Source organism: Hylobates moloch, unplaced genomic scaffold, assembly GCF_009828535.3.
Source record: "Hylobates moloch isolate HMO894 unplaced genomic scaffold, HMol_V3 SCAFFOLD_1122, whole genome shotgun sequence".
Classification (NCBI taxonomy): Eukaryota; Metazoa; Chordata; class Mammalia; order Primates; family Hylobatidae; genus Hylobates; species Hylobates moloch.
Window position 1 is genome coordinate 1 of NW_026653397.1, and position 13408 is coordinate 13408.

At 35.7% G+C, this 13408-nt stretch overlaps 1 protein-coding gene across 1 annotated transcript; it reads right to left on the reverse strand.

The window, feature by feature from the left end:
• Nucleotides 1-349: 349 nt before the first annotated feature.
• Nucleotides 350-12973, reverse strand: LOC116464614 (ankyrin repeat domain-containing protein 30A-like). The gene is made up of 6 exons (XM_058435129.1): nt 12887-12973; nt 12344-12732; nt 4853-4881; nt 4691-4763; nt 577-605; nt 350-478 (listed from the first exon to the last, which is right to left on the reverse strand). The coding sequence occupies exons 2-6, from the start codon at nt 12369-12371 to the stop codon at nt 350-352; spliced, it is 288 nt and encodes a 95-aa protein (XP_058291112.1). The 5' UTR covers nt 12372-12732; nt 12887-12973.
• Nucleotides 12974-13408: the final 435 nt, after the last annotated feature.

Below are 13408 nucleotides of genomic sequence, written 5' to 3' on the forward strand. Positions count from 1 at the left end.
GAGGTAATTCATGTTAAAACACAAGTGTTACATCAGTAAAAGATGCGATCCCCGAAGTAAACCGTGGAATTTGAATCAAGCTTCAAAGAACTAAAAAAAGAAATTGGAGTTTCAACATTCGCCTTCTTGAATCTTTAAGAAATACAGAAGTTCAAAATAGAAAACATTACAGTTTCAGGATACAAAAGTAGAAACACCTGAGATTAAGGCTACATTTTTAAGAAATATATTGAAAATTACTGTTCTTGTAATACCAGGTTTTCAAACATCAATACCAGTATTGGCATTATCTAGATCAAATCTTTTCATCAAAATTGAAAAATATAAAGCACTGGGGATACAAAGACCATCAAAATGTCCAATATTGAAATATTTGTCTTTGCATAGTTAAATTGAAAAATTTACCTGCTCTCAATGTTTGTTCATTCTTCAACTCGAAGGCTTTATTTGGAACAGACTTTTGCATTTCAGTGGCAGGCTAAATAGGGTTGGAAGCAAAATGATTAATAAAGAATGTATACTTCACAAAATACATAGTTAATAAGTCATTCAAAATGAAATCATAAAACTAAATACCTTGAAGGCAGATGGCTTCTCAGGGGACTCTAAAAAGCAAAAGAGACTTATCATCAATCATAAGTAAATATGACAAAGATAACCACAAATGAACGCAGTGATAGTATCTAAATGAGTCCTCTTGCTCGAATTTGAGAATGAATACTTTAGATTTGGAAAGTTTTCTTTTGGTTTGTTTAGGACATACACACGAAAGTAATACACTGTAGAAAAAATAAATACAGGTTTCACAGATCGTGCAGTTAATACTTCGAAAGCGAGATTGTGTTTCACGTGTAAAAAGGGTTGATATGAGAAAATAAATGTCAAAGCTGAACATGGAATGCTACACCACGTACTTAATGAAACACATTAGAATCATTTAAATTATTCCATTCATCCTGTTCCTTAATATAGCCTATCTTTGGAAAAGTACATAGTTAAGATGAGAGTTCAGCCGAATGTAGAATTGACATCTCGTCACTGAAGTGTTATGAATTGATCAGCTTGGATATAAACTTAGCTCATAATACTAAATATAAATATTCATTGTTTTCCATAACCATATGGTTTAATGATATGCCTATATTTCTGTATCCTCTACTTTATCCATTGGAATGCTTCTTGATCCACTCGTGCAAGAAGATGTATAAAACTCATCATGGAAATAATCTATAATAAGCTTTCATTATTGACATATTTATATAAAAATTTATTGCAATAGATGAATTAAACATAAATAACTTTTGTACATTGTTAAGTCACCGCAATATTTATTTTAAAAAGCAATCTTATTATTCAAGTATAAATTCAGTATTTTTTTAGTTGCTACAATTCATCTGATTTGGTGTATCATTAGTCTATAATAAATTTTTGTGGAATGGCAATTTTACCAAAACAACACACTTTCTTAAAAATAAAGCCAATGTTCTTAGTTTCAAATATATCTCATTTGAATAGCTAACATCAACGATATATATATTTGTCATGCCTGATTGTAACAGAGAAACCTAATGAGTCACTGTGGTTACCCAGATTCTAGGAGGCCTCCTGCTTCCGGTAGTCTCTGGAGTGCCCACAGTCTACCTTCTGGAGTGCAAATAATCTAAATGCATCTGAAGTGAGTTCACTCAATTGTTCTTCTCAGAGTCTCCAGAGTTACCTGCCTACCTTCTTCCTTGTTTGTCCGCTGTTACCTGCCTAGAATGCTTCTACCAAAAAAAAAAAAGTTAAAAGAAAATTAAAAAAAAACCTCTTAACTCTGTAGAATTCTTTCCATTCAACACTGTTTCAAATTTATTTGTTCAACACTTCCTTTCTCTTTGTTTAGTGACAGTATCTTAAATCTATAATTTCTGTTTCTCTATCTTTTCCTTCTTCTTCTCTGGCTAAAAGCATATCCAGAAATAAAAGCAATATAATCCATTCTCTTGACCCTGTTATGTCTTGACCTTCTATCCAACTGCCCTTCTTCCACTTTTTTCCCATGAAAGGCCTCTCTTTTTGCTACTCAGAGCAAGCTCCAAGGACCACCAGCATCAGCATTGCCTGAGAACTTATTAAAAATGCATGCCACCACGTCCGGCCAATTTTTTGTATTTTTAGTAGAGACAGGGTTTCACCGTGTTAGTCAGGATGGTCTCGATCTTCTAACCTCGTGATACGCCACTCACTCCTAACCTCGTGATATGCCACTCACTCCTAACCTCGTGATACGCCACTCACGGCCTCCCAAAGTGCTGGGATTACAGGCGTGAGCCACCGCAACCAGTCACCATTTTTTAAATAAATATGCATAACTATTTTTTGTTTATGTTTTCTAGAGTAATGTGGTTGACAATTATATTAGGTATACTTTAAACATAAAACTGCTGGAGTTACAACCAGATGGTTTATTCTCAATGCATCAATATCTTCTGAACTAGTATGTGAAGCCCTGGAGAATTTCACAAATTTATACGAGAAATGACACCATAAACTGAACTATTTCTTCCCATGTAAACATATGAAAAGTCTAGATCCTCTCTAGGGCAAAAGACGGCACAGTGCTACGAGACAGAAAATGAATCTGTAACCAACTCTTTTCATTATAAACAAAATTGTTTGATTTATATTTTTTTAAAAAGTAAAAGAGAAAAAAGGCTCAGAGGTGCAACTTCAGACATTATTTCATATACAAGAGCCCATTTGTTATTTGACACTTTAAAACCTTATGCATTTTTGAAAATTTTTGTTCTAACTTCTGATCTGAGCATCTCTGAAGTTGAACAAATACACAGGGGCCATAAAAGTTCAAATAATCCTTCTCTTATTTCTCCTATTTACTATTATTTTCTAAAAAGTGTAAACTAAAATTTTTCAGACTCATGACATGTCACAATGTCACAGTTTTCATGGTTAACGAGTAACAGTTGTAATGAGTATTGGAAAGTAGAATTTTCATTCATGTATTTTAAATATTTTCATTTTAATTTCTAACATTGGATGAAGCAGTAAATACTCCCACTTCAATAAAAGCTCGGTGATATCAGCTGTCATTTAATGTCGACTTTTAGTGGCTAGGAAAGACAGTCTAATTAAATGTGTTTTAGAGTTCACATGGCAAACTATGAGGCCTTAAATCAAAGCAGCGCTAATTGTATTGAGTACATCTAAAATATTCGATAAGCAAAAAGAAAGGAACTTCCAGAACAATATGTACAGCGTACAATTATTTGTTGAAAATTTAAGACATCAGCCAGGCGTGGTGCCTCAAGCGCATAATCCCAGCACTTTGGGAGGCCAAGGCGGGCGGATCACGAGGTCAGGATATCCAGACCAGACAATCCTGGCTAACACGGTGAAACCCCATCTCTACTAAAAATACAAAAAATCAGCCGGGCGTGGTGGCAGGCACCTGTAGTCCCAGCTACTCAGGAGGCTGAAGCAGGAGAATGGCATGAAGCCGGGAGGCACAGCTTGCAGTGAGCCAAGATCATGCCACTGCACTCCAGCCTGGGCGAGCCGTCTCAAAAAAAAAAAAAAAAAAAAAAAAAGAAAAGACAATTTAAAACATGAAAACAAATTCTACACATAGTCCATAAAACATGAAAACAAATTTTACACATAGTCTATAAGACATGAAAACAAATTCTACACATAGTCTATAATCACACACATATGTTGTGAGTTTTTGTTTTTTTATTTCTTTGCTTTTTCAGATGGAGTCTCACTCTGTCACTCAGGCTAAAGTGGCACAAGCTTGGCTCACTGCAACTTCTGCCTCCTAGGTTCAAGCCATTCTCCTGCTTCAGCCTCCAGAGTAGCTGAGATTACAGGCACCCACCACCACAATCAGCTATTTTTTGTTATTTTTAGTAGAGATGGGGTTTCACTAATTTGACCAGGCTGGTCTGGGACTCCTGACCTTAAGTTATCTGCCCGCCTTTGTCTCCCAAAATGCTAGGATTACAGGCACGTGCCACCGTGCACAGCCTGTTGTAAAATGTTTTAAACATGCATGGGAATGACAACAAAAACTAATTCAGGCTGTTTTGTACCTCTAGACAATTCATTACAATAGCATTAAAAGACACCAAGGCTAAATGCTTTGGGGTCACTCTTCTAAAACACTGTGTCTAGCAAAGAGTCATCAAGTAATGATTGCTTGACTTATTTTTTAAAATTATAAGTCACAAACACACATACACACTCAGTCAGCTAATCAAAACAAAATGGATTTTCTTAAGATTCTCAGAGTGACAATCACAACTGTCATGTCAGCAAGTGAAACTTTCTTCTAAGTAAAGATCAGAATTCCAATCAGCCTTTGAACCACTGCAAATATTTCACAGTCTCAAAATTCACCTGCCTTAAAACCAAGCACGTACTGAAATTGCAAATTGGAAACTTTATACTATCGGGACATTAAAGTAGAAGCACATTAGGTAAAGCAGAATTTTTGTTTAAATCTCTAAATCTTATGCTTGAGAAAATGGCATTTTCTCAAACATAAATACTAACATTGGCATTATTTGTATCAAAATTTCCCATCAAATTTTGAATAGAAAACAACATTGGGAATGAAAAGGCTCTCAGCATTTCAAATATTTTAATATTCTTCTTTCCAGAGTAAAATTAAAATTACAAAACTTACCTGCTTTGAATGTTTGTATGTCCTTCAATTCTAAGGCTTTATTTCGAATAGAAACTTTCATTCCGCAGGTAGGCTAAATGGATTTGGAAACAAAATAATATATAATGTATACTTCATAAAATATGTAGTTGATACTCAAGATACAAATATAAAAGTTATTACCTTCAGAAGACCATCTTTACCAGGAGACTCTAAAAGAAAAGGGACAGATATAATTGATTATATGCAAGCCTGACAAAGCCTACCAAACATTCACACAGTGTGAACATGAAGATGAATCCTCATGCTTGGATTGAAAAGGGATTACACTAGGTTTTGGGGTCATTTGCGTTATTGTATTTGTTAACATGCCAACATGACAGAAATATACCTAAGGAAATTTAAAAAATAGATTTCATCAAACATGCTGCAAGGATTTCAACGGTGAAAATATATTTAACATGACAATAACTAAAGCAGAAAAATACTAATACCAGTAAGAGTAAGCTGCCATATAAGGAAAGAAGTTGTATTTAATAAGATGACCAAGTCATGCCACCGACCCCACCAAAAAAAAAAATGTCCAAGCTAATGTTAGAATGCTATGGCATATTGTTAAGGAAACACATTGGAATCACTTATGTCAATATATACATGTAACTATTATGTTTTCAATTTGTCATGTAGTTTAGGAATTGCAAAGTTGTGATGAGAATTCAAAGGTACAATTTACTTATCATTGCAGAGGATGTTGTAAATTTAGCAGCATATCTACTTATAGAATAATAGTTAATACATATATTCATTTTTGTACCTCTGTAAAATACGAGTATTTTTACATTTATGGGGTTCTCTAGTCCTCTTAAAATTTCCTGATCTACCTATACAAAAAGGTCTAAGCATACCCATCCACAAATCAACACAGGCAAGGTGCAGTGGCTCATGCCTGTAATTCCAGCACTTTGGAAGGCTGAGGAGGGCAGATCTCTCTAGGCCAGGAGTTCCAAACCAGCCTGACTAAAATAGTGAAACTCTGTCTCCACTAAAAAAACAAAATCAGCCAGCTATGCTGGCACATGCCTGTAATCCTAGCTTCTTGGGCGCCTGAGGTACAAGAATCACTTGAACCCAGGAGGTGGAGGTTGCAGTGAGCCAAGATCATGCCACTGCACTCCAGCCTGGATGACAGAGTGAGAAAACATCTAATATGAAAGTATCACAAACTAGAAGTAAACTTCCAGAGACTTTTTACATATCATTAACCTGCGTATCTCAATGTTAGAATAATGGTTATTGAAAATAACAGTTTTAGTGTTCAAGGAGTGAATTCTACAATTGTTTTGTTTCTAAAATCAATCCTATTTGTTATACTGTGCGAGTTGTTAAACTACTGTTATGAATAAGCTCTTATAAAAAACTTAGCTTCAAAAACACAGACATTTCATTGAGATAGAAATAGATCTCATTTCTTCAAACAATATTAATAAAACATGTTTAATCACTCATTTTTCTCTACTCTTTAAATTTTTCAGTATGACACACTTTAATATATTCAGAAATATCAACAATATATGTTGTTTCCCTTGAGAGATGATTGATCAATAGTTAAGACACTTCAGGGATATAAACTCTCTGAAACACACAAAATTTATGTCTAACCATTTTAAGTCTAAATATGCATGACTATATTGCATGTATGTGTGTTAGAAAAAAAGTGCTTAAAATTGTATTCAATACACTTTAAATAAAAACCTGCTGTAATTACAATGAGAAGGTCATTCTCAATTCATTGTTATCTTTAAAATTTACTTCTGAAGCACTGAAGAAACCTCAGAAATTCATATATAAGAAATGATACCATGAATTCATCTGCTTGTTTTAGGTGAAACTATGACAAATATACATCCTCACTAAGTGCAAAGAAAGCAGAGTGTCATGAGACAGGAAATGAATATGTAACCAAAATATTTTCCTTTATAAAGAAAATAGCTGGCTTTAAACTTTCTAAGACAAGATGAAAAAGCAAAACACGCAGAGATGAAACAGTAAGGGCGATCTCATCATCAAGGAACCATTTATCACTTGGCACTTAAGAATCCTATGTATGGTTGAAAACTCTGGTTCTAAATTGTGATCTGATCATCCCTGAAGTTCAAAACCCATGCAGAGGAAACAGGTAGGGAAATACTACCTTAGTTATTTTTTTTATTACCTTTATTTTTATAAAGGGGTACACTGGAGTTTTCAGAGTCAAGACAGGTCACCTGGCATAGCTCTATACATTCGTGAGCCGCATTTGTAATGACTATTGAAATGTATGGCTGTACATACTTCTATTTTGAGTACCTCACTTTTAATTTCTAGTATATCATGCTATACTAAGCATGTATGTCCTACTTCATGCAGTAGGACATACACGTAAACAAAGGTTTGTTGGCATCTGTAATTATATTTATGGTGCTTTTTAGTCACCATGAAGAGAGTCTAATTAATTGTGTTGCAAAGTAAAAATGTAAACTATGATTTTTTTTTTTTTTTTTTTTGACAGTGTCTCACCCTGTCGCCCAGACTGGAGTGCAGTGGGGAGATCTTGGCTCACTACAAGCTCTGCCTCCCAGGTTCATGCCATTCTCCTGCCTCAGCCTCCTGAGTAGCTGAGACTACAGGCAGCCACCACCGCGCCCGGCTAATTCTTTGTATTTTTAGTAGAGATGGGGTTTCACCATGTTAGCCAGGATGGTCTGGATCTCCTGACCTGCCTGCCTCGGCCTCCCAAAGTGCTGGGATTACAAGCATGAGCCACCACGCCTGGCCTGAAGTCTTAAAATAAATGAAAAACAAGCTAATCGCTGAACAAAAAATAAAGAGTTGCTGTAGAATGACAAGAACATTGTACAACCATTTATATATGATTTTTGCAAAAGTGTTAATACCAATATGTATATGCTGACTGATGAGGAGAAAACTGATCTGGAATCACAGGAGCAAATCATGACACTGAGAAGATAAATGCAAAAGCTGAACGTAGAATGCTACACCATGTGTCTTTAATGCAACACATTATAATAATTTATATCATTACATTATAAACATTCAGGATGTTCTTTAATATGTCCTGTCATTGAGAAGCTACACAGTTCGGATGAGAGTTCAGCTGAATGTAGAACTGACAACTCATCAGTGAAAGTGTAACGAATTGATCAGCTTGGATATATACTTAGAGCATAATATTAAATATAAATATTCATTGATATTCATAACCATATGCTATAATAGTATGCCAACATTTTTGTAATTTCTAGCTTAGCCATCTCAATATTTCTTGATCCACTCATGGAGGAAGATATACAAACCTCATCAGGAATAGCAAATTTAATAAGCTTTCAATATTGATGCATTTGCTTTAAATTTAGTTGCAACAGACTTATTAAATATTAATAACATTTTCTATGTTAAAATCAGTAAAATACCTATGAATAACAACAATTTAAGTATTCAAGTCATAAATTCAGAATTTTATGGTTTTTAAAATTAGTCGGGTTTGGCATATCATGTTATTTGCTAATGAGGTTTTATAAAATGGCAATTTTACCAACACAATTTGCTTCCTTAAAAATAAAGCCAAGGTTCTTACATTCAAGTATATCTTACTCAAATTGTGAATATCAACAATATACATACATACATATATACATATATATATTTGATGCCTCATAGTAATAAAGAAAATTAATGACTCACTGAGGTTTAGTCCAATTCTACTAATCCTCATGATTCCAGTAGTCTCCAGAGCACCCACACTCTAACATTCTGCAGTAAAAATTTTCTAAATGCTTCCGAAGTGAGTTCACTCCATTTTCCTTCATAGAAAATCCAAAATAATCTAGCTGGCTTCTCTCTTGTCCCCTGCTTCCTGCCTCACAATCTCTCTTCTTTAGCAAAAATAATCTCTAGACTTGTGCTCTTGATTCTTCCCATTCAACACCTATTAAAATTATTTTTCCCACTCTTTCCTTTTTCTTTGTTTAGCGGTAGAATCTTCCATCTATAATTTCTATTGTGTTGCCCCTTCTTCTCCCCTGACTAAAAACATACTCAAAATTAAGAGCACCATAATGCTTTCTCCTGACCCTTTTCTGTCCTGACCTTCTATCCAATTGTTCTTCTTCCACATTTTTTCCCACAAACGGCCTCTCCTCTTGCTACCCAGAGCAAGGTCCAAGGACCACCAGCATCAGCATCGCCTGAGAACTTATTAAAAATGCAGAATCCCAAGTCGGCTGAATCTCAGTGTGAATTGTTAATAAGGTTTTCAGCTGATTTTCTGAAGTTTGAAAACTTCTGTTCACTCTGATGGTAGTTTCTTTTGCTGTGCAGAAGCTCTTTAGTTTAATTAGATCTCATTTGTCAATTTTGGCTTTTGTTGCCATTGCTTTTGGTGTTTTAGACATGAAGTCCTTGCCCACGCCTATGTCCTGAATGGTATTGCCTAGGTTTTCTTGTCGGATTTTAATGGTTTTAGGTCTAACATTTAAGTCTTTAATCCATCTTGAATTAATTTTTGTATAAGGTGTAAGGAAGGGATCCAGTTTCAGCTTTCCACATATGGCTAGCCAGTTTTCCCAGCACCATTTGTTAAATAGGGAATCCTTTTCCCATTGCTTGTTTTTGTCAGGTTTGTCAAAGATCAGATAGCTGTAGATATGCGGCATCATTTCTTTTTTTTTCTTTTTAGTGAAAAAAATTTATCTCATAACTGAATTTTACACGTTGAAATAGCCAACAATAAATAATATCTTATAAATAACTGGCTAGAAAATGTGTCAAGGCAATAAAACCTATAATCTCATCAGTTCCATGTCCATAAAGCAATTTACCAACGTTAAGAAAAACTTCATTGATGTTTTATTTTATTTATTTATTTTTTTGAGATGGAGTTTTGTTCTTGTTGCCCAGGCTGGAGTGCAATGGTGTGATCTCGGCTCACTGCAACCTTCACCTCTGAGTTCAATCAATTCTTCTGCCTCAGCCTCCCAAGTAGCTTGAATTACAGGTGCCAGCCACCAAGCCCGGCTAATTTTTTGTATTTTTTTTTATTATTATACTTTAGGTTTGAGGGTACATGTGCACAATGTGCAGGTTTGTTACATATGTATCCATGTGCCATGTTGGTTTGCTGCACCCATTAACTCGTCATTTAGCATTAGGTACATCTCCTAATGCTGTCCCTCCCCTCTCCCCTCACCCCACAACAGTCCCCAGAGTGTGATGTTCCCCTTCCTGTGTCCATGAGTTCTCATTGTTCAATTCCCACCTATGAGTGAGAACAGGTGGTGCTTGTGATAGTTTACTGAGAATGATGGTTTCCAGTTTCATCCATGTCCCTACAAAGGACATGAACTCATCATTTTTTATGGCTGCATAGTATTCAATGGTGTATATGTGCCACATTTTCTTAATCCAGTCTATCATAGTTGGACATTTGGGTTGGTTCCAAGTCTTTGCTATTGTGAATAGTGCATGCGGCATAATTTCTGAGGGCTCTGTTCTGTTCCATTGATCTACATCTCTGTTGTGGTACCAGTACCATGCTGTTTTGGTTACTGTAGCCTTGCAGTATAGTTTGAAGTCAGGTAGTGTGATGCCTCCAGCTTTGTTCTTTTGGCTTAGGATTGACTTGGCGATGCGGGCTCTTTTTTGGTTCCATATGAACTTTACAGTAGTTTTTTCCAATTCTGTGAAGAAAGTCATTGGTAGCTTGATGGGGATGGCATTGAATCTATAAATTACCTTGGGCAGTATGGCCATTTTCACGATATTGATTCTTCCAACCCATGAGCATAGAATGTTCTTCCATTTGTTTTTGTATCCTCTTTTATTTCACTGAGCAGTGGTTTGTAGTTCTCCTTGAAGAGGTCCTTCACATCCCTTGTAAGTTGGATTCCTAGGTATTTTATTCTCTTTGAAGCAATTGTGAATGGGAGTTCACTCATGATTTGGCTCTCTGTCTGTGATTGGTGTATAAGAATGCTTGTGATTTTTGTACATTGATTTTGTATCCTGAGACTTTGCTGAAGTGCTAATCAGCTTAAGGAGATTTTGGGCTGACACAATGGGGTTTTCTAGATATACAATCATATCATCCGCAAACAGGGACAATTTGACTTCCTCTTTTCCTAATTGAATACCCTTTATTTCCTTCTCCTGCCTGACTGGCCTGGCCAGAACTTCCAACACCATGTTGAATAGGAGTGGTGAGAGAGGGCATCCCTTTCTTGTGCCAGTTTTCAAAGGGAATGCTTCCAGTTTTTGCCCATTCAGTATGATATTAGCTGTGGGTTTGTCATAGATAGCTCTTATGATTTTGAGATACGTCCCATCAATACTTAATTTATTGAGAGTTTTTAGGATGAAGCATTGTTGAATTTTGTCAAAGGCCTTTTCTGCATCTATTGAGATAATCAGGTGGTTTTTGTCTTTGATGCTGTTTATATGCTGGATTACATTTATTGATTTGCATATGTTGAACCAGCCTTGCATCCCAGGGATGAAGCCCACTTGATCATGGTGGATAAGCTTTTTGATGTGCTGCTGGATTTGGTTTGCCAGTATTTTATTGAGGATTTTTGCATCAATGTTCATCAAGGATATTGGTCTGAAATTCTCTTTCGCAACCTACTCATCTGACAAAGGGCTAATATCCAGAATCTACAATGAACTCAAACAAATTTACAAGAAAAAAACAAACAACCCCATCAAAAAGTGGGCGAACGACATGAACAGACACTTCTCAAAAGAATACATTTATGCACGCAAAAAACACATGAAAAAATGCTCATCATCACTGGCCATCAGAGAAATGCAAATCAAAACCACAATGAGATACCATCTCACACCAGTTAGAATGGCGATCATTAAAAAGTCAGGAAACAACAGGTGCTGGAGAGGATGTGGAGAAATAGGAACACTTTTACACTGTTGGTGGGACTGTAAACTAGTTCAACCATTGTGGAAGTCAGTGTGGCGATTCCTCAGGGATCTAGAACTAGAAATTCCATTTGACCCAGCCATCCCATTACTGGGTATATACCCAAAGGACTACAAATCATGCTGCTATAAAGACACATGCACAGGTATGTTTATTGTGGCACTATTCACAATAGCAAAGACTTGGAACCAACCCAAATGTCCAATAACGATAGACTGGATTAAGAAAATGTGGCACATATACAACATGGAATACTATGCAGCCATAAAAAATGATGAGTTCATGTCCTTTGCAGGGACATGGATGAAACTGGAAAACATCATTCTCAGTAAACTATCCCAAGGACAAAAAACCAAACACCGCATGTTCTCAGTCATAGGTGGGCATTGAACAATGAGAACAGATGGACACAGGAAGGGGAACATCACACTCTGGGGACTGTTGTGGGGTGGGGGGACGGGGGAGGGACAGCATTAGGAGATGTACCTAATGCTAAATGACAAGTTAATGGGTGCAGCACACCAACATGGCACATGGATACATATGTAACAAACCTGCACATTGTGCACATGTACCCTAAAACTTAAAGTATAATAATAATAATAAAAAAGAAAACTTCTGGTCTATACGGAGTGTATATGACAAATTATATACATGTTTGGCCATGCAGATATGCTTATTCTCACCTATGGCAAATAGAACATAGCTCTCCATGGTCAGGTGCTTCCATCCCTAATGGCTTCCCACCAGTGAGAAAGACATTAAGAGTCAGAATATTTTTGTTGTAATTCTCTGGTAAATTTTGACACTAGAAGGTCACTTTATATTCTTCCCAAATTTCTAACCATACCCGATCTTTTCCTAAAGAATCATTTCATTTTATCGTCCTCCATTATATAAACCTGCTTCTTGTTCCTTCATGTACTCTCTGTATGCTCTTTCTCAGTCTTCATTTCCTCTTTTACTACTTTCTTCTTTCTTATTTTCTCATTTTCCTCAGGTCTTGGAATATCTTGAATTCAAACTCATAATTCAGCTCCTTTTCAGCACTCTCCATATAGTCTGTTGCCAACACCTGGTAAGACGTATAACTTATCACCATTTCACTTCTCTTTTTTCCATGCTTTGCATTCAGGAGGTAATTTTCTTCAGCGATTAGAGGATATCCTTCCTTATCAGTTTAGAGAAATACTTGGTCAAATGATTTTTAAATAAAAAATGGTTCTTACCTTCTAATTTTCCACTTATTTTATCGATTTCTTTTTGATGTGTAGCCTTGGGTAAACACACATCCTTCTGTGAAACAGTCTCACAGAGATTCTGTTAAAAGTAATATCAATAAATAATTTCAATGAAAAAATCCTAGTAATGAAGAGTATCAAAATTTCCTAATGAAAATCTTTTTTAAAAACACAATTTCCTACTTTGCAAACAATTCGACTTAACAGCAGACACGAATAGAAAACCAACACATTTTGATAGAAAACCTCACATAACCCGCTCTACATCAAGCTTATCTTTATGTTCATGTGGCCATTAACTTGGTTACTGAGCAGGAAAAACAAATGACGTTCATGAAAAAATTCACTCGTGCATATTTCAAAAAGTATCTCTCTTAACAATATCTAACTTATGTTGTAGTCCTCATCAAAAATAAATAAGACATTTCAAACAAAATACAACACATCTGCTACTTGACATGACACACAGAGCATTAAACAAATAAAATATTCACGATCATAGAACTGTTT